This window comes from Copidosoma floridanum, unplaced genomic scaffold (genome assembly GCF_036245765.1).
Source record: "Copidosoma floridanum isolate Cflo_tuat_1 unplaced genomic scaffold, Cflo_Japanese_pri ptg000013l, whole genome shotgun sequence".
NCBI classification, from domain to species: Eukaryota; Metazoa; Arthropoda; class Insecta; order Hymenoptera; family Encyrtidae; genus Copidosoma; species Copidosoma floridanum.
Window position 1 is genome coordinate 9533809 of NW_028321890.1, and position 26498 is coordinate 9560306.

The window sequence follows — 26498 nt, forward strand, 5'->3', positions numbered from 1 at the left end:
ATTTCCTACAACTTTTTGTAATGGGTAACTTTCTACCGACGATCAAAGGCAACGTAAAGGCCAATATGATATTGCACTTACCGATCGGCGAAATCTCGGGTATACTAGCCGTATAGAGATCGTGAGCGAAGGCAGGGGCGTTGTTGTTGACGTCCCGCACGTTGATCGTGACAACGGTCCGATCGCTGAAGTTGCCGTCGCTCGCTTGGACGAAAAGGACGACGGAGCCATTGGCGGCGTCGACGGGGGCGCGCTTCGCGAGACTCAACTCTCCCGAGTCCGAGTCGACAGCAAAGATCCCCAGCTCGTTGCCCCCAACGATGGAGTAACTTATTTTCGAAGTCTTGTCGCGGTCGCGCGCCTGCACTCGCAACGCCGGCTCGAACTTTTCCGCGCCCTCGTCTATCACCGCGCGGTAGCTTCTGTGCTGGAACTTGGGCGGGCTGTCGTTCGCGTCGGCCAAACTCAACCGCAGCGAGACGCTCGTCGTTTGTCCCTTGCCGAAGTCGTCCGTCGCCTGCCATAGAAAAAAAAAGAAGACCCCCATGTGAGTCCACTTCTGACACCAATCTATTGGTTAGCAGGTGTATTACCTTATAGTTGAGGAAGTATTCGCTCTGTTCTTCGAAATCGAGGCAAGGAGACGTTCCTGGCGTCGGGCAGGGTGCTACGGAAATGCTTCCCGACTTTTTGTCCACCGAGAAATGTTCGTAGCCTTTGCCTATCAACTGGTATACTATTCCGGCTGCTCCGAAACTGCGATTGGCAAAATAGACGAAAGAAAGCTATGTCAGTTTTGAGACAATTGTTGAGGTATAGTAGACTTTTTTTTTTTTTTTTTTTTTTTTTAATACAATGGTTTCTAACGAATACTCATGGTTAACTTGTTTAGTCAGAGAGAATAATATAACTCTGGAGCGGATTTGACTTTTCTTTCACGGGGAAGACAAAATAGATTGGCTGTTGCATTAGTAGTACACTAAATCGAATATCTTCTTAGAATCAACATATATATACATATGCGTAAAAATAAGGATTACTGTATGCATACAATTTTATATACACGTGGCTGAGTTTACAGTAACTGGCTCAGACAGCGTCCAGGGCTCGAGATGCAATTGAATGAGACAAAGGTGGTTACCAGATATATCAGGAACACTTTGTACACTTGTTTTTTAAACAGTCTTACTAACTATTAAACTTTTTTTAATTCGTATATAACACGTTGATTTTCATCGTAATAAAATACTGTGAAACTTAACCGATAAATTATGACGTTATAACTGTCATTTGCATATTACATTTTGTCCAATCCAATAAGAATACATAATTCAATAAAACTGTAATTATAATTACATTTTTCACTACAAAAATAGTTGTAGAAATTATTCTCAAACTTAATTATTTCTACAACCCTCAAATATCATTTGACTCACAACCACGTGATCTCTAATCACATGATGAATAAAAAACTTAATTCTTAATTATTCTCCATTTTAATAGAGCTTATACCGTCGGGAACCGGTGAATATCGACATAATTTTTAATTCTAAAAGCGATATAAGAAAATATTCAAAAAGGCCAAAACTCTGTTTTCATTAAGTATAAACGCTGAAATCGAGCCCTGAAAATTAAACAAATTTGGTTTGACTGAGTGCCACCGAACAAAAATTATAGCAGCTTAAAGAAAAAAACATTTACAAAATCTTAGTTATTTCAAGCAATTTGCCATTTTTACCCACCACCCAGATACACGAAATGAAACGAATTTTATTTTCGACCGATAAACTTTAATTCCAGCTTTCATTCAAGCTGAATTATAACATGTTAACTACAAAAGGCATTTACTAAATGCGCACTATAAAAAAAAAAAAAAAAAAAAAAAAAAAAAAAAAAAAAAAAAAAAAAAAAAAAAAAAAAAAAAAAAAAAAGTAAATATGAAATGTATTGAAAAGAAAAGTCATGCGAAAATCACTTTCCACGTTATTCCAACAAATTGAAAGTGAATTCTAAGTACAGGCGAGCGTCAAAGGACCAATAGTCGAGAGCACTTCACTATGTGTACGAAGTTTACGCATTAATTAAGTATCATCTCGGACGATCCAGTGCTAATTAAGTTGGCAAAGTAATTGACAAGAGGGAGAGATAGAGAGACAGGCAGGAAGGGAGGTACGCGCAAATGTATACCATATAGTAGAGGTCACTTAATTTGCTGGACTCACCGTCCACTGTCACGATCTCTAGCCGTGATCGTTGTTATTGGGGTGTTTGGCCCGGCAATTTCCGAGACCAGAGCCGTGTACGAGGGACTCAAGAACGAGGGCGCATTGTCATTAACATCCGTAATGCCGACTGTTACCGTAGCGGTGGAAGAAAGTCTTGGATTTGTGTGAACTTCCTCGGCCACCACCTGGAAAATCCAAGATGAATTTATTCCTCCTCCTATACCTATCTGTTAATATTTCCATGTCCTCGCTCCTTCGTCTCTTCCCCTTTCGCGACAATTTACTTTTTTTCTTCTTTCATCATTTACCTGGATTTATACGCTTTTAAAAGTACTACCTGCTGTACAAAAGTCGCTTATTACTTTCGTTTGTACAACTGTTTTAATCAGCGAAGCTCAAATAAGCAGAAAAAAGGGACTGAAAGGTGCACTCGAAAGATAAACTTGTACACAGGTATTCCTTTGTAAAAGATAACGACGAATTCCTTGAAAGGAGCGAAGGAAGCAAGTATGAATACTTTTTCTCGGCTGTACTTCGTTTAAATAAATGATACGTTTCTTTTAGGTTTCGCGTTATTATTATTATAACTCCGATTATAGATACACATCTACCGACATTTTTTATCAACTAAATACAAAACCTTCAAAAATTTTATTGAAAACGTTTTCAAAGTATAAAAAAAAAAGAATATTTAAAAAAAAATGTTTACAACAAAATTGAAAAAAAAATACCGAAATTTATGCTGTAAAAAATTTGATTTTTCTATTTAAATCTTCAACACACTGTATTTATGATTAGGATTTAGGTGTGGATGCCAATGCGGATGACAAGTCGGTTGTACTAATTGCGAACCAGAGAAGTTTATATTCCATGTGATAAAAAATGGTGCCTTCCAAAGTAAAAATTAATAAAAATTATTTTTTGTGAATGGCTGATTTATTGACTAGCCTCATCCCAGTTTAACTGAATTTACACTCTTAGGTAGTGGAAAATATCATAATATTCTTTAAATATGAAAAGAAAATGATACCCTCCAAATATGTTCATTATTGGGATAAAATAAAACAAATACGTACCAGTGTAGGCAAGCTTAAAAAAGTTACGGTATTTTTTGGATATTTAAAAAACATCTGTTCATTTTTAAACTTTAAAAAATATTCCAAATTTTGTCAACACGAATATTTTAAGTATCATACCTCGTACAATGTTGTTACTTTAAGTTAGCTACAACTTAAAAATCGCTTTTTCCAATTAAAAATATCAATCATAGCTACAAATTGTTCTGTAATTAATTTAAGTTAACTGCTACGTTAAGCATTTAAAAACTTCAAAACTTGGATCAATGGCAACCTCTGGAGTAATTTTTTTTTTTGGTGGTGGGACGGGGTAAAGCATGAAGACAAATTAAAGAATAGGAAAGTATAGAAAATAGCTTACTAATATTTCATTTCAAGTGATGAAATTTGACAGGATCAGAGTTTCACATGATGATAAAAAAGTATTGAGAATATAATATCATACGTACCAGAATGATGAATTTTCTCTGATTGGGATTCTCGTAGTCCAATGAGCCATTAGTCACTCGGATGTTCACCGAAGTGCTGCCTGTTGCTTGGGTCGGTTCCACGGTAAAAGCCCCAGTGATATCCTCCAGCCGCAGAGAGAATACCGAATTCAAGCCCTGTCGAATGAAATCATATTATCTGTTTCGTGCTCGCTCGTACCTTTTGCAAATCGTGTATTCTTTCACTCGACTGTATCTACATATATTTCACGATTGGCCCCGAACTTTTTTAGTATTCAAATTTTCTCCAACAATGGCGCAATTTACCTGCCCCTCCCCCTGCGCTTCATTTTCGTAACGAGAGAGCCTTTATTTTACTCACCAAATTTTACTCGGCAATTAAAACTGTGTTCACGTTTCGTACTGGCAGTGGCAATCAATGAAGTATGAATAATTAAAAATCCAATAAACAGATGTAGCTCTTATTTGATGAGCGAATATCAGTGTAATACTAATTCCAAAATTTTACTTTATGCAACTTTTTTTAAAACCATATACATTTATGAATAATATTTAACAAGGAATTTCGTTGTAATCAAGTCTGATAACGTGTTCGATCGCAAAAAATCGTGATATAAATCATATCGATATCCCATCGCTGTTATATTACTTTTAAAAAGAAAATCCAATTTTACTCGGTAAGTAAAACTCACTCTGTTTACTAACTTTTAAAATTTATTGTTACTTTCAGCTCATTACGTAGATTAATTATAAAATATCAAAGGTTTTTATAATTAAATTTAAAAAATACATCTAAAATAGATTGAGTCCACAAAAAATATAATTACGAAAAAAATGAGGAAATTTTGTGTCATTGTTTATAAAAATAGTACCAAGGTCACTTTTAAAATATAATTCAACCTTAATGAGATCCAAAAGGTCTACTTTTATCATAATTTATTTAACTGATGTACCTAATAATCGTAACTGATTATTTACGTAAAGACCGATACAAAATCAACAAAACCTAAGATCATATCTTTACAAAAGCTTTATTTATTGTTAGACAAAGTTTGGAGTTTATAATATAATATATCAAAAACAGCTTGCACTGAAACAAAAAGAAGCTTTCGGAACAAGAATATATTTTTCAAGTTGTTAACTGATTCACTCGAAACTTCAAACTATGTGCGATGTAAATCATTATACTTTTGACAAGTGCATGCGACCTTAGGTTTTGATGATTTCAAGTTTACCTGTAAAGAAATGAATAGAAAAATATAGTTGACTGATTTAACGAACTCTAATAAACCACTGTGGTAAAAGTAGACCTTTTGACGAAGTTAGAACCGCCATCAACCATCCGATTCTGTGCGGACAAATATTTGTTCAAGAGGTGAGTTTATTCTCTTTATTCTCATGTACCTCGGTATTCTTAGAACATCTCTCAACGCGATTTTAATGAGGCAAAGACAATGAAAGGGTACATAAATAGCCCCTTCTATACACGCAAAAATCTGACTGCAACACGAAAAAATTTTTTTGTTCAATAAACGGACAGTAACTCACATGTTGCAGATTGTTGTCACAAACCCAATACTGTACAAACGAAAGTTTATTTTTTGTACCAAAATGAAATAAATTTTTGTATGCAAACAATACTCAACCATACACTTTTTTTCCCAATGCTGGATACACTTTTAAGTTTGTAGGGGTCCGATCCTACACATGTAGCAATCCTACACATTGTGCCTAAATCAAGTTTGCACAATTGTATTTCTATACACTGAACAACTTTTGTTTGTGCATAGACACGTACGCGCTCTACACATATGCAAAATTTAGTTTGCGTTTCGGAAAAAAAAGAAAACGTGAAACGAATGAGTACAGAGGAAACTGAATGGAAGTAGGGACGTGATCTTAAAATCACGTGGACTTACGACGTCGGGGTCCCGCACCATCATGTCGAGGTGGGGCAGGGGCGTGCCGTCGGCGATGTTCTCCGGTATGGAGATGCCGTACTCCCTGCGATTGAACGAGGGCGGCTCGTCGTTGACATCCTTGATAGTGACGGTCGCCTCCGCATCGGTAACGGTCGACCTGTCGCCACCCGGCTGGCCATCCACCACCTCCCGGGCTCTCACCCCGAAAGTCAGGACGCCCGTCGAGTTCTCCAGAGCCTCGCGGTCCAGGGGCTTCGCCGTCCGCAACTCACCGCTCGTCCCGTCCAGCAGGAAGTAGTCGAAGGGATCTGCTCCCATGGAAGAAAAAGAGGAGGGGGGGGGATTAAAGTTTCGAAGAGCCACCAGCCTGCCTGATTAAACGGATTTCACGGGCTGGCTGCTCGCTCGACTCGAGCGTTACCATACAAGTCCACCCTGAGAAAATCTTAATGCAGAAGTCGTCGGCTTCTTCACCGGCGCTGATGGGCAAAGTTTATGGCTGGGAGCTTTATAGCAAGGGTACAGCAGCCCCGTGACTGGCTTGGGGTAAAAAATTGCGCCCTCCCTATCTTGTTCTCGAACGCGAGTACTTTATCGGGGGTGGGGAGGGGGGGGAGTTGAGATTTAATCAAGATATGGGGCCCGTTCCTCTCCCTCTCTCCTTCTAGGATTAATTAACGCGACATTGAATCGCTCCAAAGTTACTTGCACCTCGAAGGCTGTTCGACCGAGAAACTCGCAGTGTTCGACGGGAATATTCGTGCCCGATGGAAGTGCAGGGATAATAATGATGATAACAATAATAATTGCTTTGCAAGCGTTACTTCAAAATTATCACCGCAAATGTTTGTGATGAAGATTTCCTTGGCGTGGCAAAATAGAGGCGCGTAAATCAGTGACTGTTGAAAGATGCACGCTATTTTTTTAATCCTTGATGTACAAGTGCATTCTGAACTTCTATGTATCCGATAACTCGAAAATGAGTAAAGGAAATCTTTCGTTTAGTCGAGTAAAAGTCACTGAAAAACACAGCTAGAGAAAAATTTATTTTTATTTCACTAAAAACAATCAGGACAAGAGATAAAAAGTAACAAATAGACAATCGTGTTGTAATATACTTAGGTATCTAAAAGAGCATGAAATACGTAATTTTTATTACAATTTTGTTTTCTTCATCTACTCTGGTGCTTTTTTCAAAATAACCGAGATAAATTTTTGTATTTCACTAGTAGAGTATACCTGGACAGTTTTTATAGGAAAAAACTAATATCATTTGTCTACGACAGAATATCACACTGTTACAACAAAAAAATCATTTGTTTGTTTGATACGACTAAAGTTTCACAATAAAAATTTAGATCACATATGTAAATGTTGACCTGCTGAGTTCAAATATATTTTTTTCTGATGTTACATACGTATATTATTGTGCAATAAAATTAATCTTTACAGCTGTCTGGCTATACCCTCTATTTTTTAAGTGTCTGAATTTACCATCTTTCGCCTTATAACAAGAATTTTTTTCCTTATTTTATGAGCGATCAGATATTCAAGCATTGCAAGGGAAAACTAATTCACACAAGAGTATAAGTCAGAAAGCGTACGTGGCAACGAAATTTTCTTGTTTAAGAAGTGTGAGAGAGGATGAGTATGTATTATATTACAAATCAATTGCGAGCCCTGTGCATTGTATGATTATAATTACAAATTTTTTGTTTGTTTGATAGAGGATGTACCGAAAGCAGATTATTCGTTCGGGCACAGCAAAAAGGCACTATAATGAAGGGAAATATGGTTTGTTTAATTATTAAATTAGTAATTTTAGTCTGACTGAATCAGTCTTCAACAGCTTAAGAGATTTGCTCACAAAAACATAGCGATATTTAGATTTAAACGATCAGGGGCCTTTGTCACGACTGTCGATATCTCGCAAAAGTAAGCACTTTTTTCGATGATTTCTACAAAATAGTGGTTGAGAGCACGCGCAGTCGTAAGATTATCGAAAAACTGCTTACCTAAGCAAGATATCGAAAGTCGCGATCAGAGTACCCCAGCGCCTGCTCGCATACGACGGAATCAAGGAGGACAGAGAAAATGACGTTCGATCAATCGAAGCCGTCTCTTACTTGTGGCCAGCTCATAGACGATTTTCCGCGGCATCCCGCGATCACCGTCCCTCGCCTTGACCGTCATGACTAGAGTACCAATCGGGTCATCCTCCTTGACGACCCCGGTCAGCGAGTCCAAAAATTCGGGTGGGCTGTTCTGGATGTCGGCGACTTTGATCTCCACTCCCGTCGTATTGGTGTTTGTACCATCCTGCGGCATGCAACGATCATTATAATAAATACAGGAGGTTTTTCGTGTCCATCAATGGGCCATCAGGATATTGCGTTGGGCTCGGAGTCGGGGAAAAACAAAAAAGCGCGATGGTAAAAGCACTCACGCTCGCTTGGAGAAGGAGCTGGTAAAAGGGTCGCTCTTTGTAGTCGAGCGGCTGGCGCAGAACGAGGGCTCCGATGTAGGTGTCTTGGCTGCCCTCGACGCTGACGATGCTGAATTTTGAGCAGGCATCTGGAAACTGTAATGGCCAAAGAGATGCGCGTGATGCATCTTCTGACTAACAGAGGCTTTGCGAACTTTAGGAAGGCGCACAAGTTCAGTGTTGAGAATATTATGGGCAATGTAAAGGGTTCATTGCAGGTAAGTACGCTGAGAGACAAATATAATAAAAATTACTGTGCTAAAACAGTATTCTGGTACTATTCGGTAGTCTAGACACTTTTTACTATTGGAACAATAATTTTTAGTGTTTAGAACAGTCATTTTTGTTGCAAGTATAGTGATTTTTACTGTTTGTACACAATAGAAATCTCTGTCCGAAATGTCAATAATTAGGTTGGCCAAAGTAAAAAGTCTCTATAGATGGCGAAATGACACCAGATTACCATTCCAGCACAGTAATTTTTATTATATTTTTCTCTTAGTGTACGAAGGCTTTGTGTAAGTCGATGGGAGGAGGGCCAATGTTGCGCGATGGCTTTGAATTTTTTTTTTTTTTTAAATATACCATGACCACTATAGGCTTTCACAAAAAAATATAAACGGGTCGGATGATTTTGCATCGTTTACTGGGGGAAGAAACAATATTTGAGGATATTCCAACTTCAAACAGTCTGTGTCAAATACGTTAAAATTCAATTTTTATTGGTTATTACAACGGTTAATTTGTATTTTGACGATCTCATGCAAATAGTGCTTTGTATAGGCAAAGTGCTTTACATCACATTATGTGTGCAATAAATTTGGTGTGTTCTTCTTTAAGTTTTAAGTCCAATACAAAAATGTATTACAAGATTGATAGATATATTATAAGGATACGTTTATTTTTGTACCAAAACATAAAGATCTTATCAAGAGTTCTTAAAGATGTCAATCAAATAATTTTTTTTTTTTAATTTATTTCCTCAAACATTTTGTAACGTTAGATATACTATTACTTTTTACACAACCGTTAAATTAAAAAGTTACGATTCTGGTGATTATATTGCCAATTTTAGTTGATTTTCAATAAAAGTTAGAACGTGACTAATAGTTGAAGGCAAAAGTTTAGTATTGATGTGCATAAATAAGTCTAGTTAACATAGCGTCTTCATAAAATAGTTTGACGATGAGTAATACTTAGAGATGGATGAATTTATTTTTAAATTATTCACTTACTTATTCACTATTTACAAGGTAAAGTGGAAACAAGCAACAGAAGATTCCAAAACATTTCATGAAATTTATGTTTTTGTTACATATTTTATATACATATGCTGGATAGTGGTTGTTCAGTATAAGCTATATCGTTCATACAAAGTTAATGAAAAATGTTTTATGAAAGAACTAACGTATGAAAATCCGTAGGTGTATTTTACAAATCTCAAGGTTGTAAATAGCACGTAAAGTAATTATGTGATGTAAAAAACATGCGTGTTAATTAAATATTACCCAATAAAGTATACGAGCTGTGGAAAAAACCAACCATTACATTTCAGTCGAAAAATCACGAAACATAAATACTTTTACCGAAATTTTTGTTGTTTGTGCAACAGTCACGCCAGAGTCGTCTAGAGCGTCGAAAAATATTGATTAAAAAGAATTACACATACACCTTGTTAAAAATTCCAACTTTGGTGAAATTGTATGAAATGTAAATTAATTGACCAAGTCAGTATGCACACGCTCGAGGAAGAATCACGAGAATTTACATAGTATATACGTGAATGAGCCTCAAGGCTATCGACGACGCGCACTAACCTGGGGCTGAGGTATGCAGGTGACTTTGATGTTCTCGCCGAGGAGGTCGGGATCGGTGACCCGCACGGCAGGCAGGATGGTCGTGCCGGGAGGGGCGTCCTCCCCGACGACTGCCTCGTAAGGCACGCCAATGAACTGCGGCGGGTTGTCGTTTTCGTCGAGCACGATCACGTAAGCCTCGACCCCGACGATGTTCGGCTGCTGGCCCAGCGGCACCGAGTCCTCCAGGGTCACCCGGAACCTTATCGTGTCCAATTCCTGTTGGTACACAAAGTTGAAAAAAACTTTTGCCTAGTTGAGCTTCGCTGTTTGCCTCGACTTTGGTCGAACGATTGTCTTACTCGGGGACAAAGTATACCTAGCCGTGGGCTAAATCGAAGCAAGAGTCAATACGCGCCCAGTAGGATCATCAGTGTATGTTCGAAAAATAATATTAAAAAAAAACTAAAACCAAAGCAGTGAGATGGATTTCTTCATTTTTTTGGATCGTAAAATTAAGTTTGTGAAAATGACGGAAATATGCGTTTTATTAATTTTCATCGGTTCATTTAAAACTATTCTTTTTTTTAACATAGGATCATAATACGTCAATTTCATGTAAGTTGGCACTTTCAATAAGTTCCATTCTCGAGTTGACATTGAATTAATCAATTAAACAACTGACACTAGATTTTACTTCATAGTAATATAAAAAGTTTATTTTTGTAATTAACATTGTAAGTACTTACACAGTAGACAGTACTATTTAAAATATCAGTTAACATTCCGATTACATTTAACTTGATATTACGTAAAATGAGAGGATATTGAAATTATTTTTAAACAAAGTCTCACTACAATATGTATGATTGACATGACAAATTAAATTGAAACATAACACTCATTCAATTTCTTAGAACTACTTTTTTATACTTTTATTTGTAATATTATATACCTTCGTATGGAATGGTTTACATGATTTTTCAGAATAATTAATGAAAAGATAAAATTTATATTTTTACTAGAATTGACTTTTGAGATGGACTTTACGGCAACAACCCCTTTAATAGTAATCACTGTATACAACGAACTACACAAAAACGATATTTATAATTATTGAATCGTGGGTGTAAATATTTTTTCGAAATGTCAACGCCCAAGCTTTTTCATCACTACTAATTTAAAAGGGGCATGGAAGCATACCAATGAAAGTTCCTCAGAAAACTGTCTCATGGATACAGTCTTTAATGGAAAACACACACTCAAATTATTTGGAGACTGGCACAAGTAGTGAATATTCGTGAGGAGTATAAAAGATATCGATTACGCAAAAAGTTAGAGAGAATGAAAAAGAATGGAAACCCGAGGGCTGGGAAAGAAGAGCCGAGGAAAAGCTCGACGAGGGGATCCGTTTTCAAGTGAGGTATCGAAAATGTCTTATTCGTCGCGGGTATTATCACGACTCTGTCGATCTTTCGCGAGAGTAAGCCCGAGCTCCATCCCACGATGAGAAAAAAAAATTTCCACTCCAGGATACAGGAGAAAATCGAATTGAGCCGGACGAGTGAGTGCAGGTACTCGGGTGGATCTGCATTTCGTGCGTGTGTGTAATTTCGTGCAGAAGCGAATGTATAAATATCGAGTACAACAAAGGAAACTCTATAATGTGTGACAATGGCGTATTGTACAGTGAGACGGAGAGAGGGTGGCATAGCTCCAGCTTATTGCATGACTCGCTGGGCCACATCGTCTCTGATGCCGATGTCGAATCGCGCACCCAACATCGGAAGCACGTCAACCGCAGGCGCACAGTCGCCGCAGAGACCCAACCCTCTCTCTCTCTCTCTCTCTCTCTCTCTTGTGTGTGATGTTGTCTGGATCACCTGTATGTACCACCAGTACTTAAGTAGTACTTGCAAGGAAATGAAAGTTAAAAAGCAAGAGTTGGTCGAGTTATCCGGTCGGCATGAGGAGATGCATGGCAAAATGCATGAATGCATGCATGAAGGGAAATAAATGAATGCGACGCGACAGTGACAAAGTAAGAAAAATATTAATCCCTTGTTTGTTTGTTCGCAGCATTCACGCTTTTGCGATAAAAGAGTTAAGTACTCGTGTATAATTGGTACAACCTTTAGCATCTATACAGCTTTTTGAGGTAGCGGCTGTGTCGAATTTCGAAAGGAGATCTTAAAAACACACTCATCAGTCGTGCACCAATTTTTGAGCTAAATATAACATTTCAGCATTACAAATGGACTAAAATACTTTTTAACATTGAGCGAAACATTATTACGTCATCGGAAAAGAATGAGAAATATCTTTTGGGATAGATCATTTGCATGCATATGTATGTGGACTGAGTAAGTATTTTTTATGCGTAAAGTTTGATGGAATATATTTTACAGAAATTCGATTTCAAATATGCTGTTATGAAAAAAAAAAACCCATCATTTTTTAAACACAAAAAGATTATGATTTATACGAGTGGAAGGGAAAACACCAGGTTTTTTAATTTAAACTGACCTATCCTTATGCCAACTAATCACAATGAACTGTTCAAATTCAAAACATAAGTTGTACACTAGGACTTTTTTAATAGTCTGCCAGTATTAGAAAAATTAAAATCATTTGAGAAACCCAATGATGTGCATGATATACAAATCAAGTACCACGAAATACCCTAGCATACAATTACGGTAGTTACATCGTTGTCCGAATTCAATATTCCTTTCATGAGAGGAGCACCCGAGTAATTGTAATTACCTCTCGGTCCAGTGGTTTGGCCAGTGTCACGACTCCGCTCCGTTGATCCACGACGAACTTGTCAGTTAACTGTATTCCGTACTTAACGGGTGATCCCTCCGGGTCGTGTCCCTTTAGGGTGTAAACTTTCGTGCCAACAACTGTGGTTTCGGAAAGCGTCAGTCCCATCGGGTATCCACCAGCCTCAAAAGTCGGCGGTTCGTTCACATTGTTACCAGCTGAAACAGTTAACGTAAGAATTTGTGAAAAAAAGATATATGTACAGACTAGCAGCCCCCCGTCTCGGCTTCGCCCGAGACTAACTAAATAAAACACCGTAGTGTGTTGACATGTAATGTGAAACATTTTTAGTTAGAAATTTTACACATATTCCTGATACATCTCAGAACAAAAATCTTCTAATTAAAAACATATTTTTTCGGAATCCATATAGTTTATTTGGTCAAATAATAAGGTGTAAAAATTCAAAAAAATAATTATGCTGAAAAGTACCGTGCATTCTTTATGCCATAAAATTATTGGTGGCCATAAGAAGCCGTTGATTTACAGTTTCTCCCGTGTGATTCACGAAAACGGCTATTTTTTAAAGATTTTAAGATTTTAAACCCCCAAAAAATTTATATTAAAAAAAAATTTTTTTTCTCACATCTCACAACTTTATTACCAGAGCAACAAAGTACTGGACCTTAAACCCTGCATTTTTATTGCCACAAAAACACAAATACATTTTCTACTCATTAAAAAATCTGAAGTAGGATCTTTAAAGATTTTAGAGATTGCTGTGAGGGTACAATGAAAAGCTGATCGTTCACGTAATGGACTCTTTAGTTGTTAATTTTTACGCTGCTGTTTCAATCTCGATAAATTTTCTACGTCAGTTTCTTGACGCCTAAGTAAAATTGTATTTATTAGATACATTTGAAGTTTTTCTTCCAATTCACCCTCTTGCGACTTTTGGCATGCTTAAAATTTTTGTGACCCCTAAAAGCTGTTTTCTGTCAACTTTGTTAAGTTCTAATATATTTGTTGGCAAGGTAGTTCGACGTCCGATGGCCCTAAAAAAGACCGGTGAGCTTCTTAAGTTAACTCTTTCTTGACTGCAGTTAACAGAAATTGTGACTGCCTGGATACCTCAGGGTGATCTTCTCTGGCTTGCTGTTGAAGACCCAGACTGATTGGGAGAAAAATTACAAAGTCCGAAGCTTTGGGGCTAGTTGTAGTGCTCTTTCCCAACGTCTCCCGGTATAACGTCGAAGACGTTGGTGTCTAAAGCACCTTTTTTATTTGCAGATTCAGTTGTTTTGGTGATCTTAGATGGGGAGAGTGGTTAGTGATACTTGTCCAGTGGAGGCTGTCCCGTTGGCTCAAGTTTTTTTTCCTTCATAGCTGTTATAGGTTTGCCCAGTGCAGACCTTGAAGAGGATCAGTGATTCCTGGTTGAATGCTTAGAGTCGAGAGGGTAGTATAGGGTCGTCGGTCACCGGGTTTTCCAGCCTTGCGAAGAACAACTCCGCAGGTGACGTCTGCTAGTGAATGGCTGACTTGGTTTAATAGTGCCCGTCTTTAGTTAATATAGTCTTTTAGTCGACGAATCGCTTCCGAAAATGGTAATAAAAATGTATTTGTTGGCAAGGTAGTTTACACTTAGGTGGATCCTAAAAAGAACCGATGAAATTGACGGTTAAGTAGGGAACGTAAATACTTATAATGGCCCTAAAAAGCGCCAGTGGTGAAACTTCCAGGCTATTCTTTATTATTATTCCTGATGATGAAGAGCTGGCTATGGGTTGCTTGATTCTTACCCTGGGAGTCTCGATGTACGGAGACTGTGATGGGGGGGAGGTACGCCGCTGACCAAAGAACATCTCGTCTCGGGTCGTTCCCCGGATAACCAACCGCTCATCGTTAGACGGGAACATGTTGGTAAGCGCGTTGGGGACGCGGCGACTAAGAAGGTAGCCGTTGTGACTGCCCGTGCCCCTCAGAGCTGTTTTCCCTTGCTTACATTTGTAGCCACAAATTCTCTAACTACACCAGGTGGGATGATGGGACTGCCACACAACTCTGAAGAGTTGGTGCAGATTGTGCTCTGGCTAGATATGTCTCCTGGTATTGTGGCAGAGACGGCATCGGTTGGAATTAACTTTTTTTTTTTTTATCGCACTCGTCGAGATTTAGGGTGAATGGACACCCAGGTCCCTTCCCCCTTAGAGAAGAGTGTTGTCCGTAACCGGGATACCCAGCTGCGAGACCATTATCAGCATTCTCAATACAGCTCGTTGAACTGCCGAAGCTCGACTACGTCACTGTCGAGACGCTCCGGCCTATTATAACCACACTTATTTAATTATGTTGCAGGTAGCTTTGATTTTATGTCGACGCCACCTAGCGGATTTTACTGAACTAAAGTGAAAAGCTGGCGTATTTTTGCAAAACTTTGAGCTCATTTACTGCTATTGTTATTAAATTTTTTAAGATAAAAACTATACTAAAACCATCTAGGAAGTATCATAAATCAGTGTGCAAAATTTCAGCAAAATCGGTTCAGTAGTTTTCGCGGTTAGCGATTACAACGGTTTTAGCGAATTTGCTTTATAAATTATATTAGTAAGATAAGATTTATTGGTCAATATGGAATAGTTTTTTTTTTCAAGAATTTTTACAGCATCCATTATAGGATTCTTCATATCATAAGGTTTTAGGATCATCTTAATTTTATACAAATGTGTTCGATTCTACTGACTTCATTCACGCCTTTGCATCCAATTTTTAAATGCAGATGGATAAGTAAGTACAGTGAATTCAAATATCTGAAAATAACAGAAATTAAATCGCTCAATTCGTTGGAATTGCTCTTTTTAATGCATTCAGTACAGTGATGGTCAAATCAATATTTGAGAAATCCACACGGCCCACTTGTTTGACCAACCGTATATCGAACAAATATTTTCTAAATCCTCAAAGAGGCTATAAAATGCGAATCATTTTTTTCACAGATTTAACTCTAATATTAGTATTTCAGCTTTCCTTTTTCCTGTTCAAAATTATTTGACTTGATAGAGGTTTTTTAAATAACAAACAAAATGTCAATTTAGTCACTAATTGTTTACGTTGACACGGCGCATTTTGTAAAAGTTCTCAAAATATAAATAACATAACAAAACTCGAAGTGTTTGCTTCGATGGGCATATATTTTTTTACTCGCAACAAATTATGAATTGCATTAGTGTGCATATAAAATACTATAATTATAATAAATACATGTAGATGATTGTAAGACTAAATATGATAGTTTATATTTTTATACAAATATTTGAGACTACCTATTCTGAAATTGATCTACGCGTTCGGATAAAATTAACTAATAAAAAATAAAAAAGTCATCTAATCTTTTCCGAAAAGTCCCAACATCTTTGAAACCGATTGAGTAAAATTTTTTTAACCTAAATATGAGCCCAAATATTTTCTACTATTTCTGCTCTGCTTTTATACACGAATGTGAAAAGTATAAAAATCTCCAGTTTTCACTGATCGTAGATACTAGTACACCTGTAGCTTTGATGTACTTGTTGAGTGGTATAATACTAGCAACTCTATGTATTGTATAGTGTGTTTATCGTATAGGTCCACCAATAGAATAATTTGGTTAATTGTTTAAAAATTATGATTATATCTGAGATGTAAATACATTGGAAAATTCAAGGCCATCACACAAGATAAGGTCAACAAGGATAAGCGAGATTTCTATAGTTTTGACTCTCTATTTCAGCAGTTGCATCTTTGAGAAATTTTTTCTTAGATTATTACTCTACGTTTCTATTGCTTCAAACCGATCTTTTCGCGGAACGAAACTTTCTTCTCCCGGTGCAGGATTGGTGAAAAATCGTATACAACCCACGGAAGGAAACAAAGAACCCCTCAGATCGCATTATCGTCAATTTCCTGCGATCTGATACATTCTTTATTTTCCCTCCCTACAAGATGCGTAATGTACTATTCCGGTGTGTAGACAAATCTTTTTCCGCCCTCGGGTGGTTTTGAGAGGCTGGTACTTCCTCGGGCGAAAAAGCAGTTTTCCGGAACTCGTTCGAAAAGTCTCCTTTACGAACCTCGTTACGTCCCTCGCCTTCGGCTCGGGCCGCAAACCTCTCGGTTCGCAATCAGAGACTTTTCAAACTCGTAGGAAAACTACTATTCCACACACCTTTTCCGCACACTATGCGGGAAAATCGATTTTCCACACTAAAAATAGTGCGGAAACCACTTATTTTGCCACCTCTGGACCCCGCACAACCTTTCTTGCGAATTATCAACATATTTACTATTTTCCTCACAATTATTGCGAAAAATCTTGTACCCAACTCGTGCGGGATGATTTCCCGCACGAGTCGTGATTGACTCGCACAAGTGGCTGGACTCCAGCCGCTGGAATTGACGGAAACGAGTGCCAGTTGAGCACACGAGTGCGTATAGCACGAGTGTGATCGCAAGGTACGAGTTACCATCACCAACTTACCAGCCACGAGTATTTTTCACACTTGTTATGTAAATAACTATTAATTACAATTATTCTACCTGAAAATATTTCAATTAAAAACTTTAAATACATACTACTGGATGGGAAAAATTAGTTATTTTACTTGAAGTACAATACAATATTCATTAGTCATAAAAGTAGTTGATAAATGTTTTATTTCAATTACCTTGACTAATTATAAGAGTAATTAATGATCTTTAACTGTACTATTTAAATACATACATGAATTAATTTTAATTACTTCGATAAATAGATCAGGAAACGGTAAAAAAAAGGTTCCCAGAACCTTTGGCGTGGTTTGGCGTGAAAAGGTGTTTAAGCGTTTAAAGCGATTTTAAAGTTGAGAAATTGTAAGTAGTGTTTTTGATAAGTGAAAATCCGGTGAATCTAACGGTGTCCTAATTTACCTTCCTAACCGTGGAAATTTTCAAGATATTTGTTTTCAAAGTTTACAAACTACACACAACCTCCTATGGAGAAACGTGAAAATATTTTAATTTTGTAACCGTAATCAACAAGTTAAACATCAAGATAGCGACTGTTTTACAAACAAAACCCTCAGCTTTCAGATTGTACCTCGCAATATGTGGTAACCGTGAAAAAATTCAAGGTATTCAGCATAGCAATGATCGAGTCGTGAGCTCAAGTCATTTCATTTTCATGTCATAGAAGTAAATAAACTGATACCAAAAAAAAACGAATTTCCTATTTTAAAAAATGGGCAGGCGTTCGGAACGTCAACGTCTCCGATGGAATACCAGAAAACGTTTCTAGCCAGAACACAACCTGCTCCAGCACTTCAGAGCTTTGAGGCCATTCACCCATCCGACCTGGTGCCGTCAGAGAATTTTCTACTTCAAATGCGAGCCAGGGAAGACAGCCCTGAAGAGTATGGGCAGCTACAACGGCCTCCTTAGTGGTCGTCCCAACGGCATATCTACAGAGAAGGTATTCTCCAGGCCCACTTTCCTGACTACCGATGAACGTTTGGTTATCTGGGGAACGACCTGAAGACGAGATATTCTTTGGTCAGCGGCGTATTTCCTTTTCTGTACGATCTCCGTACACAGAGACTCAAAGGATAAGCACCAAGCTACCTGCAGCTGGCTCTTCATCATCAAGAATAATAATAAGGAATAGCTGCAAGTTTCACCACCAGCCCTTTTCAGGGCCATTATAAGTATTTACGTTCCCTACTTAACCATCAATCTCATCGGATCTTTTAAGGGCCACCTAAGTTTAAATTATCTTGCCAACTGATACCTTTTTACTACGATTTCCGGTGACAATTCGTCAATTCAAAGACTATGTGAAGCCGGCCACTATTAAACCAAGTCAGTTATTCCCTGGCAGACGTCACGAGCAGAGTTGTTTGTCACAAGGCTGGGAACCCTGGTGACCGACGACCCTATATTACCCTCTCAATTTTAAGCATTCAACCAGGAATCACCGATCCTCTCCAAGGTCTGCGCTGGGAAAACCTAACAGCTATGAAGAAAAAATAATAAACGTGAGCCAACGGGACAGTTACTAACGGGCAAGCATCATGAACCAACCTTTACATTTCCACCTCAGATCACCAAAAAAACTGAGTCTAGAAAAAGGTGCTTTAGACACCATCTTCGACGTTATACCAGGAGACGTTGGGAAAGAGCTCTAAAACTAGCTCCAAAGCTTCAAACCCTGAGTCATCCAGGCAGTCACGTTTGCTGGAAACTTCAGCCAAGAAAGACTTTACTTATAAGCTCACCGGTCCTTTTCAGGTTCATCGGATGTCGAACTACCTTGCCAACAAATATATTACAACCTAATAGAGTTAAAAAAATAGCCTTTAGGGCTCGCAAGAGCTCAACTATGCCAAAAGTCACAAGAAGTTAAATTAGAAGAAAAACTTCAAATGCATCTTATGAATACAATTTTAGGCGTCAAAAAAAGACGAAAGAATTTACTAAGTGAGAGATCAGCTTTTCACTATAACCCTCATAGTAATCTCTTGAATCTTCCAGACTTTTAAATAGGTAGAATATATATTTGTATTTTTGTTGCGATAAATAGCGTAGAGATTAAGCTCCAGGACTTTGTTGCTGTGGTAATAAAGTTGTGAGATAAGAGAAAAAAACTTTTTAATGATAAATTTTTGTGAGCTTTGAATCTTTACAGCATTAAAAAAAACCCTATTCATAGATTATACGGGAAAACTGCAAATAAACGGCCTTTAAAGGCCAACGGTTATTTTATCATATTAGGAATGCACGGTACTTTTTAACATAATTTTTTTTTTCATATTTTACAGCTTTTTACTTGACCAAATAAATTGTATGCATTCCGAACAAGTATGTTTATAATAAGAAGATTTTTGTTCTGAGAAGTGCCAGAACTAGATGTATAATTTTTTACTAAAAACGTTTCACATTACATTTCAATACACTACGATGTTCCATTAAGTGAGTCTCTGGCGAAGCCGAAACAGGGGGGCTGCTAGTAAGCTTATACATGAAGAAATCAGATTTTCTGACTGTACAACTTGAGAAGATATACTACAGCCCAAAAAAATTTCCCCGTTGTAAAAATGGATACATTAAGACTTCGAACAAGTTGTTTTACAATTTTTAAAGTTGCTATAAAATCTTCAATATTAATAAAAAGCCATAAAGTTTACTACATGATGAGTGACCATGATTTGGAAGATAATTTGTATAAAAGTAAAAAATTCAAGGCTACTTCAGGTAAAAATTTAGAGATAAAAGATGGAAACGTTTTATTAAAATTTTTCTAATATTTTCGAATTATTATTGATTATTATTTTCGAATTATATCATTATCGTTTTCACGTGATAGTTATGCACGTCATTAATGAATAAAACTATAACAAAGAATTTTTTATTGGAAATTCATATTTTACTGCCAAATACTGTAACAAGTATCTTAATCTTTAGTCTGGAAATTATGTTTTTACAACTGTGATTGAAATTTAAATTTTTGTAGAAATGTTTAATACACATAAAAAAATATATTTTAAAAATTTTAATAGTAACAAATTATCTCTTTCCTGAAGGCGAGAAGACGCTAAAATACTGCATAACCAATGTCGTCAGTGATATGCTCAAAATATCAAAGGTAAAGACTACGATCTTTCGCTCTCTTTTAAGAACTCTGACAGATAACCATTTGACAGTTGATCTTACCATAGAGTGTATTTTAACGTAAAATTATAAATGAAAAAAACTTACATTGAAAATACCTTTATTTTATTTTCTTCTTTTTTTCATGATTTCATTCGTACTTACACAGTACCTACTTTTTTTTCATGAGAAAAAATAGTTTTCCGCCCTCGGGTGGTTTTGGGAGGCTGGTACTTCCTCGGGCGAAAAAGCAGTTTTCTGGAACTCGTTCGAAAAGTCTCCTTTACGAACCTCGTTACGAACCTCGCCTTCGGCTCGGGCCGCAAACCTCTCGGTTCGCAAACAGAGACTTTTCAAACTCGTAGGAAAACTACCAATATTACACCATTTGGGTGGAAAGTGCCACTTCCCGAGAGCCGAAAGTGCTCGAAGGGCGAAAAGTACGCTCAAGGGCGAGGAGGCCTCTACCCGAGTTGCATATCCTATTTTTCTCTTTAAGGGCACAAAGTGAGATCGTATTTTGTCTGGTTAACGGTTAATTTAATAAAAGTGTAACTACAGGATTAAAAATGTAGAAATATTTATTCAACGTCCATTTAATTGGCACCGCATTTGCTGATCACTTCTTTGGTATGACTAGCTCTGGTTGGGTTTAGGTACGAATCAGTAATAAGGGCTTAGATGGGGGACATACGACAATGTTGTGTTTTGAAGAATGCCATTAGCACCAAATTTTCTTATGCAAATTTACATAAAAAAGTGGTCTTGGAAAGCATGGACAGGAAGTTTTAAGATTACTAGCACTGAGGCTCTGTGTAAATTTATATGAAGTGGTGATTTTTGTAAGCTCCCTTATCTGTTGGTCGAAATCCAATAGTTACAGGTTAAAAATTAATTGAGTAATGAGAAATGGATAAATAGGTTGTCAGTTGAAGTTAGGATTAACACATTCAGTGCAGTAGTAGTGCATAGTGTAGCCACAAAAATCACTTTAGTGGTGTACAGTTGCGGCATACATAAAAAAAAAATTATAGATTGCCAAGTTGAAATTGTTCAGAATTATATTTTCATACGAGAGTGAGATTGACATATTACAATAGAGATTGCTGCATTGACTGTATCAAGGGTATATACATATATATATAAGCTTCTTAAGTAAATTTTGTATGTGCACTAATGTTGTTGCTCACGCTTAGTGCTGAGTTGATACAGGTTGCGGAGTACTTCGGTTAAGTCCAAACAAAGTTTGGAATTAGCAATTTATGAGCATTAGCATAAAATTAGAGTTTTCTCTGTATTCTTTTTCACCTAACAATCTTCATCGAAGCCAAGCTCAGAATTATATATATACACATACTTTATTACGACGTACTGTGATAAGTTTACTATCAAAATATAATTGGTGACAAAAAAATTAGTGATACGAAAAATTTTTCTATCACTGTAAATTATTTATTTTTTGTATTTTATCATTTACATATGATTTTAATTTGTGAAAAATAGTAATTTTCGTACCTGGTGGCGCATGTCACCAGGACAAGCACCAGGCCCGAGGGACTCCTTGTGCTTGTCCTGGTTGGATGCGCACCAGGTGCAAACCCTATTTTTCCTACCGAGGGCACATCTAACCCTCAAAGTAGCCCAAGGTAGGAAAAATGTATTTTATTAATAACTATTAACGATTGCATTTTCTTAATACCGTAAATTATCATGTAAAAGTTTTATATTATTCGTTAATTATTAAGTTGTATGAAAATTCACTTGTTTATCTTAATATCTATGTAATATTTAATAATGCATACAAAATTAGAGAAAAAATATTTTTTGAATTAAAAGTTTGTTATTTTGAACTTTTTTTTAGCCTTTAAAGAAGCATTCGAACGCTCTATGATGTTCGAGGTCAGCATTGACCAATTTTAATGGCCAAAATTTTTTTCCGTTACTTCTCACCTGGAGATACCATAATATAAACATAAATAACACTAACTTAAATATAACTTAAATAATGTTAAAAATGTCATACAAATGTAGCCAAGCTATGCAGAGCCGTTATATGCAACAATTTGTCAGAATGGCTGAAAAAAGTATTTTTTTTAAATCATCATAATTTTAACTCTTGGTGGACTCTTTAAGGTTTTGTACATACCTAAGAGATACTACAGAATTTTTAAAGGGTTTTAAATACACAAACAGTTACTAAATAAATGAAACATAAGGATCGAGTAAATTTATAATGAGCTAATCACTTACTAAAAGCAACATAAACGAAGTTAGTGCAATAACTGTTGTATTCAAGTTTGTTACGGGACTCGAGGTTTATTTCAGTTTGAAATCGATATTGTAAAAGTTTTGATAACCCATAATAATATGCAAAGCTTCTAGTCCGATGAAATGCATAATTTTGGGAAATGGATGGACAGATAATAATGGTTTGGTTGGTGAAAGCGGTTTAACTTCATAGAATTGAAATACAGAGAAGTTTAGTTGGGGTTGCTCTCGAGCCTTGTATACCCGGAGTTCCCTGAGCACTTACCAATACACGTAGCCAACAGCAATATGCCCAGCGTGGTCCTCCTAACTTTCGCCATCCACCTCCTGCAAGCAGAAAAAAGTTACTTCGTATAAAAACTTTTATCTCACTTTTTTATTTTTAATTCGTTTAAATTTTTCTTTACACCACTATTATGATTAATTACGCTCACCCATGAAATTAATAGTCTAAAGCAATAAGTGTGTATTGTGTAACGTATAGCGATGGACCCTTATAAAAGGACGCATTTTTTATCTGTCATCATGGTGTTTTATTGATTAGGATTTAAACATCTGCGCAGCTGACTAAGGCGAATTTTTGAACTGAGAAAAGTCATTGGTCGTTAATCTAACTTAATTTTTAAAAAAACATAAATTATGGTTATTACGATGCTGCTTGAATAATACCCAATCGAAGGTCAAAAGTACGACTTTTTGTAGTTTTGACCACTTAACCCCAAATTATACGAATGTATATACATTATTTATAATTTTTAATTGCATGGAACAATTTGCGGGATCAATTGAAAAATACATATTCAGCAATGTCACTGCTAAAAGCTTTGAGTTTCAAGAGAAACAACAGTTCCAACAATTTTTTGTTCACGATGCAAGAAGCGTAAACTTAAAATTTTTCAACGGTTATACGTGCCTCATTATTCATAACCGTACATCGCACATCGCGCGCTTCCGAGTCTAAAAGAAGCACGTGTACGGCATAAGCTATTTATACGCCATCCATACCATTCGCGTCGGACAGAGGTACACTTTTTATAAGCGCTCTGTTAAGCCGTATCATCTTTCATGAATAAACGGGGTTTTCATGTCGTGTAATTTAATACGGTTGTTTTCTCTTGAGAAAATCAGTGTTTAAATAGGAGCACTTTTCTGCTAATTACATCAACTTTCCATCTACTTGGAAAAAAAGAATGAAATACAGTCAAAATAGAGAAAAATAAGCGACGATTTGTCACTTCATGAAACAGGGGCAAAAACTGTGACAGTAAACCATGGAGTTGATTGCACGGAAGAAAAAAAAAGAGGGGGAGGGGAACAAATATCCAATATGCTTCGATGGAAGAACACAACATCGGAAAGGTATAAACCCAAGGGATAAAAGATGAGAAGATAGAGGGAGGAAAAGTGTATCGGCAAGTTGGCCGGTGTAAAACGAAGAAAAGGCAAGTGGTCCGAACAGGCTGCGCTATAGTCCCGTAAAGACTTCCGCTATCGCGATACCGAGCGACTCGGCGCCCGGCCGGCCGTGCAAAGTGCAATTTAATTAGGCGAGAGGGAACGGGTCCGACGATTCTTATACACGCGCCCACCCCGACTCGGCGATTTTCCTGGGAAACACTGATAAATTGCAATGTGATTTTGGCGCTTCCATATATATATACATACCTAGGCATAGTTTGCAAGCTCGGCGCATCTGGCGCACACCCGCTACACAGGTATATAATACACACTTCGACAACGGACAAGGCTGGTATGGTGGTACACATATATATACACGCAAGCTGTAGGTATAGCTGGCTGGGTGGCCGCTCGGAGCGCGCTCAACGTAAAATCGATGGAACGCACACAGTCCAACAGCAGTCTGGTGGATCCATGGAAGAAGGGAAGTAATGCTGATGGGCTGGGTATACTTACCTAGGTTGTACCACGTGAATGGGAAGCGTCTATGTGACTATGTCGTACATATACACGCTAGCGCTATACGCGATACCAGCTGAACCCGCAGCTCCCAGCCCGGCGGGGTGAGGGGGAGTAAGAGCTGCCTCTCCGGGACTCAGCTTCCACTGCGTCTATATGTATATATATATGTATATATATATATATATATATGTATATGTGTGTACGTGCGTACTATATACTTGCACGCTTCTGCCTCGCTTGGCTGGGCTCTTTATAAGCGCAGCAGCTGCAACCCGCACCCGGTTTGCCCTTCCACCCTCTCGCTCACCCTCCCCCGACTTCTTCTCATTCTCGTTCTTCCTCCGACGCGAACGCTCGTCATAGCCCGCGAAATTCTGAAATTCCCAGAGCGCTAACTTTGTTGGCTGCTGTGTATAGGCGCGCATAATATGCGCGTTATAGTCTTTTACATCGCAGCAGACGATGGACCGATACAGAGAATGAGGGGGAGAGGGGGGAGCTGTGAGCGAGATTGATAGGCTCCATTATGTCCTTTAATTACATCCATTAGGGGCTGCGAGCTGCGCGCTGAGCTTGGTGACACGTTGGCTATACAACATACCCTCATCCTTTTTGGCATGGCTCATGCTGTGCGTGGACCACGCGTGTGCCTATGAAATTGCAAGTTCTTTTAGCAATTTGTAAGTACAGTCTTCCAAGTGCTAGAAGTAGAGTTTCAGGAACCTACATATATAAGGGAGGTCCTGCAAGTCAACTGTATGTGTTGCACCGATGTCGTGACCATGGGACTTTGCTTAACATCTACTAAACTAATAATCGAGTAAACAAACCTTGCAATTGAGTAGAACAGAAATAACGGAGACAGCATGAAAGTTACTTGGCGTGGAGTGAAATATACCAAGAGTAAGCAGTAACAGCCAAATAAGACAGATATCAAAGCATCTTGTAACTCGTTGTAACTTGATAATATAGGATCGTTGACTATGTATTTACATATTTTGACAAAGGGTTTATGTGCAATGTAGATAGTGTGACTTTGTGCTTTTTTTATAATCAATTGTTTGGACATTCAGATGTTTTTTTTAGTACAATTTAATTTTAACTTTCAGACCCAATAAAACATGGACAAGAAAAAATGTCAAATAAACAGTATATTTAAAAAACTTACTTCTTTATTTTAGTCAAAAAAGTCATTTTATAATTGGATTCACGGATTGAAGTTTTGCGATTCTCTATTAACATTGAATTTGGATTAGCATTCAAACTAAAAAAGATACACATTACCTCCCCTTGCACAGTGAGATGAAATAGACAAAATTAGACCTTCGTCTCGATATTTCATGGATTGACATTAAATTTAGTGAAAGCAGGTACTCGAAATAATAATATTTTATATTCTTGTATGCCTAACTGCTACTTTTTTTAAATTTAGAATGACGAATCCAGAAAGACGGCCAAGAAATATTCAAATTTGAAATTGGGCGCAACAATACGTTGTGTACAGGATTTTTTTAGTAGCTAAATATAAAGCTATTAATTAATTTTAAAATTCAAATAACGGAAACAATATGGTGGGCCAAAAAATTATAGACTTGAGCTTTAAAAAACAATTTAAGTAAGATCCACAATAATTCTTTTCCAAAGTTAAATATACCCAAATTATCGTTGCACAACTGTATATATGTTTTAACAAAATAATATTTTCGTAAACTTCAATAATTTGAACACATTAAAGCTTGGAAAAAATATTATGGCGGTATATCTCTCTACTACTTTAGAAAAGAATACAAAAATAATAATTTGCAGCACTTAAAATATGTATATAAATATTTACAACAGTCAAAGTTGCATGACATTTTTGAACCTTCTTTTTAAAAGTGGACTTTAATGAGATTTTAATTTTTCAATGTTGTCTGATTTTTTTTACCATTT

General features: G+C 37.1%; 1 protein-coding gene across 1 annotated transcript in view; it reads right to left on the bottom strand.

Annotated features, from left to right (window-relative positions):
- Cad87A (cadherin 87A) overlaps window positions 1-26498 on the bottom strand; it is a 70930-nt gene that overhangs the window by 15034 nt on the left and 29398 nt on the right. The window contains exons 2-11 of the mRNA XM_089591347.1: window positions 22912-22973; window positions 12720-12937; window positions 9975-10232; window positions 8119-8253; window positions 7799-7991; window positions 5670-5980; window positions 3751-3906; window positions 2223-2410; window positions 594-756; window positions 82-517 (exon numbers count right to left, since the gene is read on the bottom strand). Coding sequence (XP_089447473.1) covers window positions 82-517; window positions 594-756; window positions 2223-2410; window positions 3751-3906; window positions 5670-5980; window positions 7799-7991; window positions 8119-8253; window positions 9975-10232; window positions 12720-12937; window positions 22912-22973 — 2120 coding nt within the window. The remainder of the gene's footprint in view (window positions 1-81; window positions 518-593; window positions 757-2222; window positions 2411-3750; window positions 3907-5669; window positions 5981-7798; window positions 7992-8118; window positions 8254-9974; window positions 10233-12719; window positions 12938-22911; window positions 22974-26498) is intronic.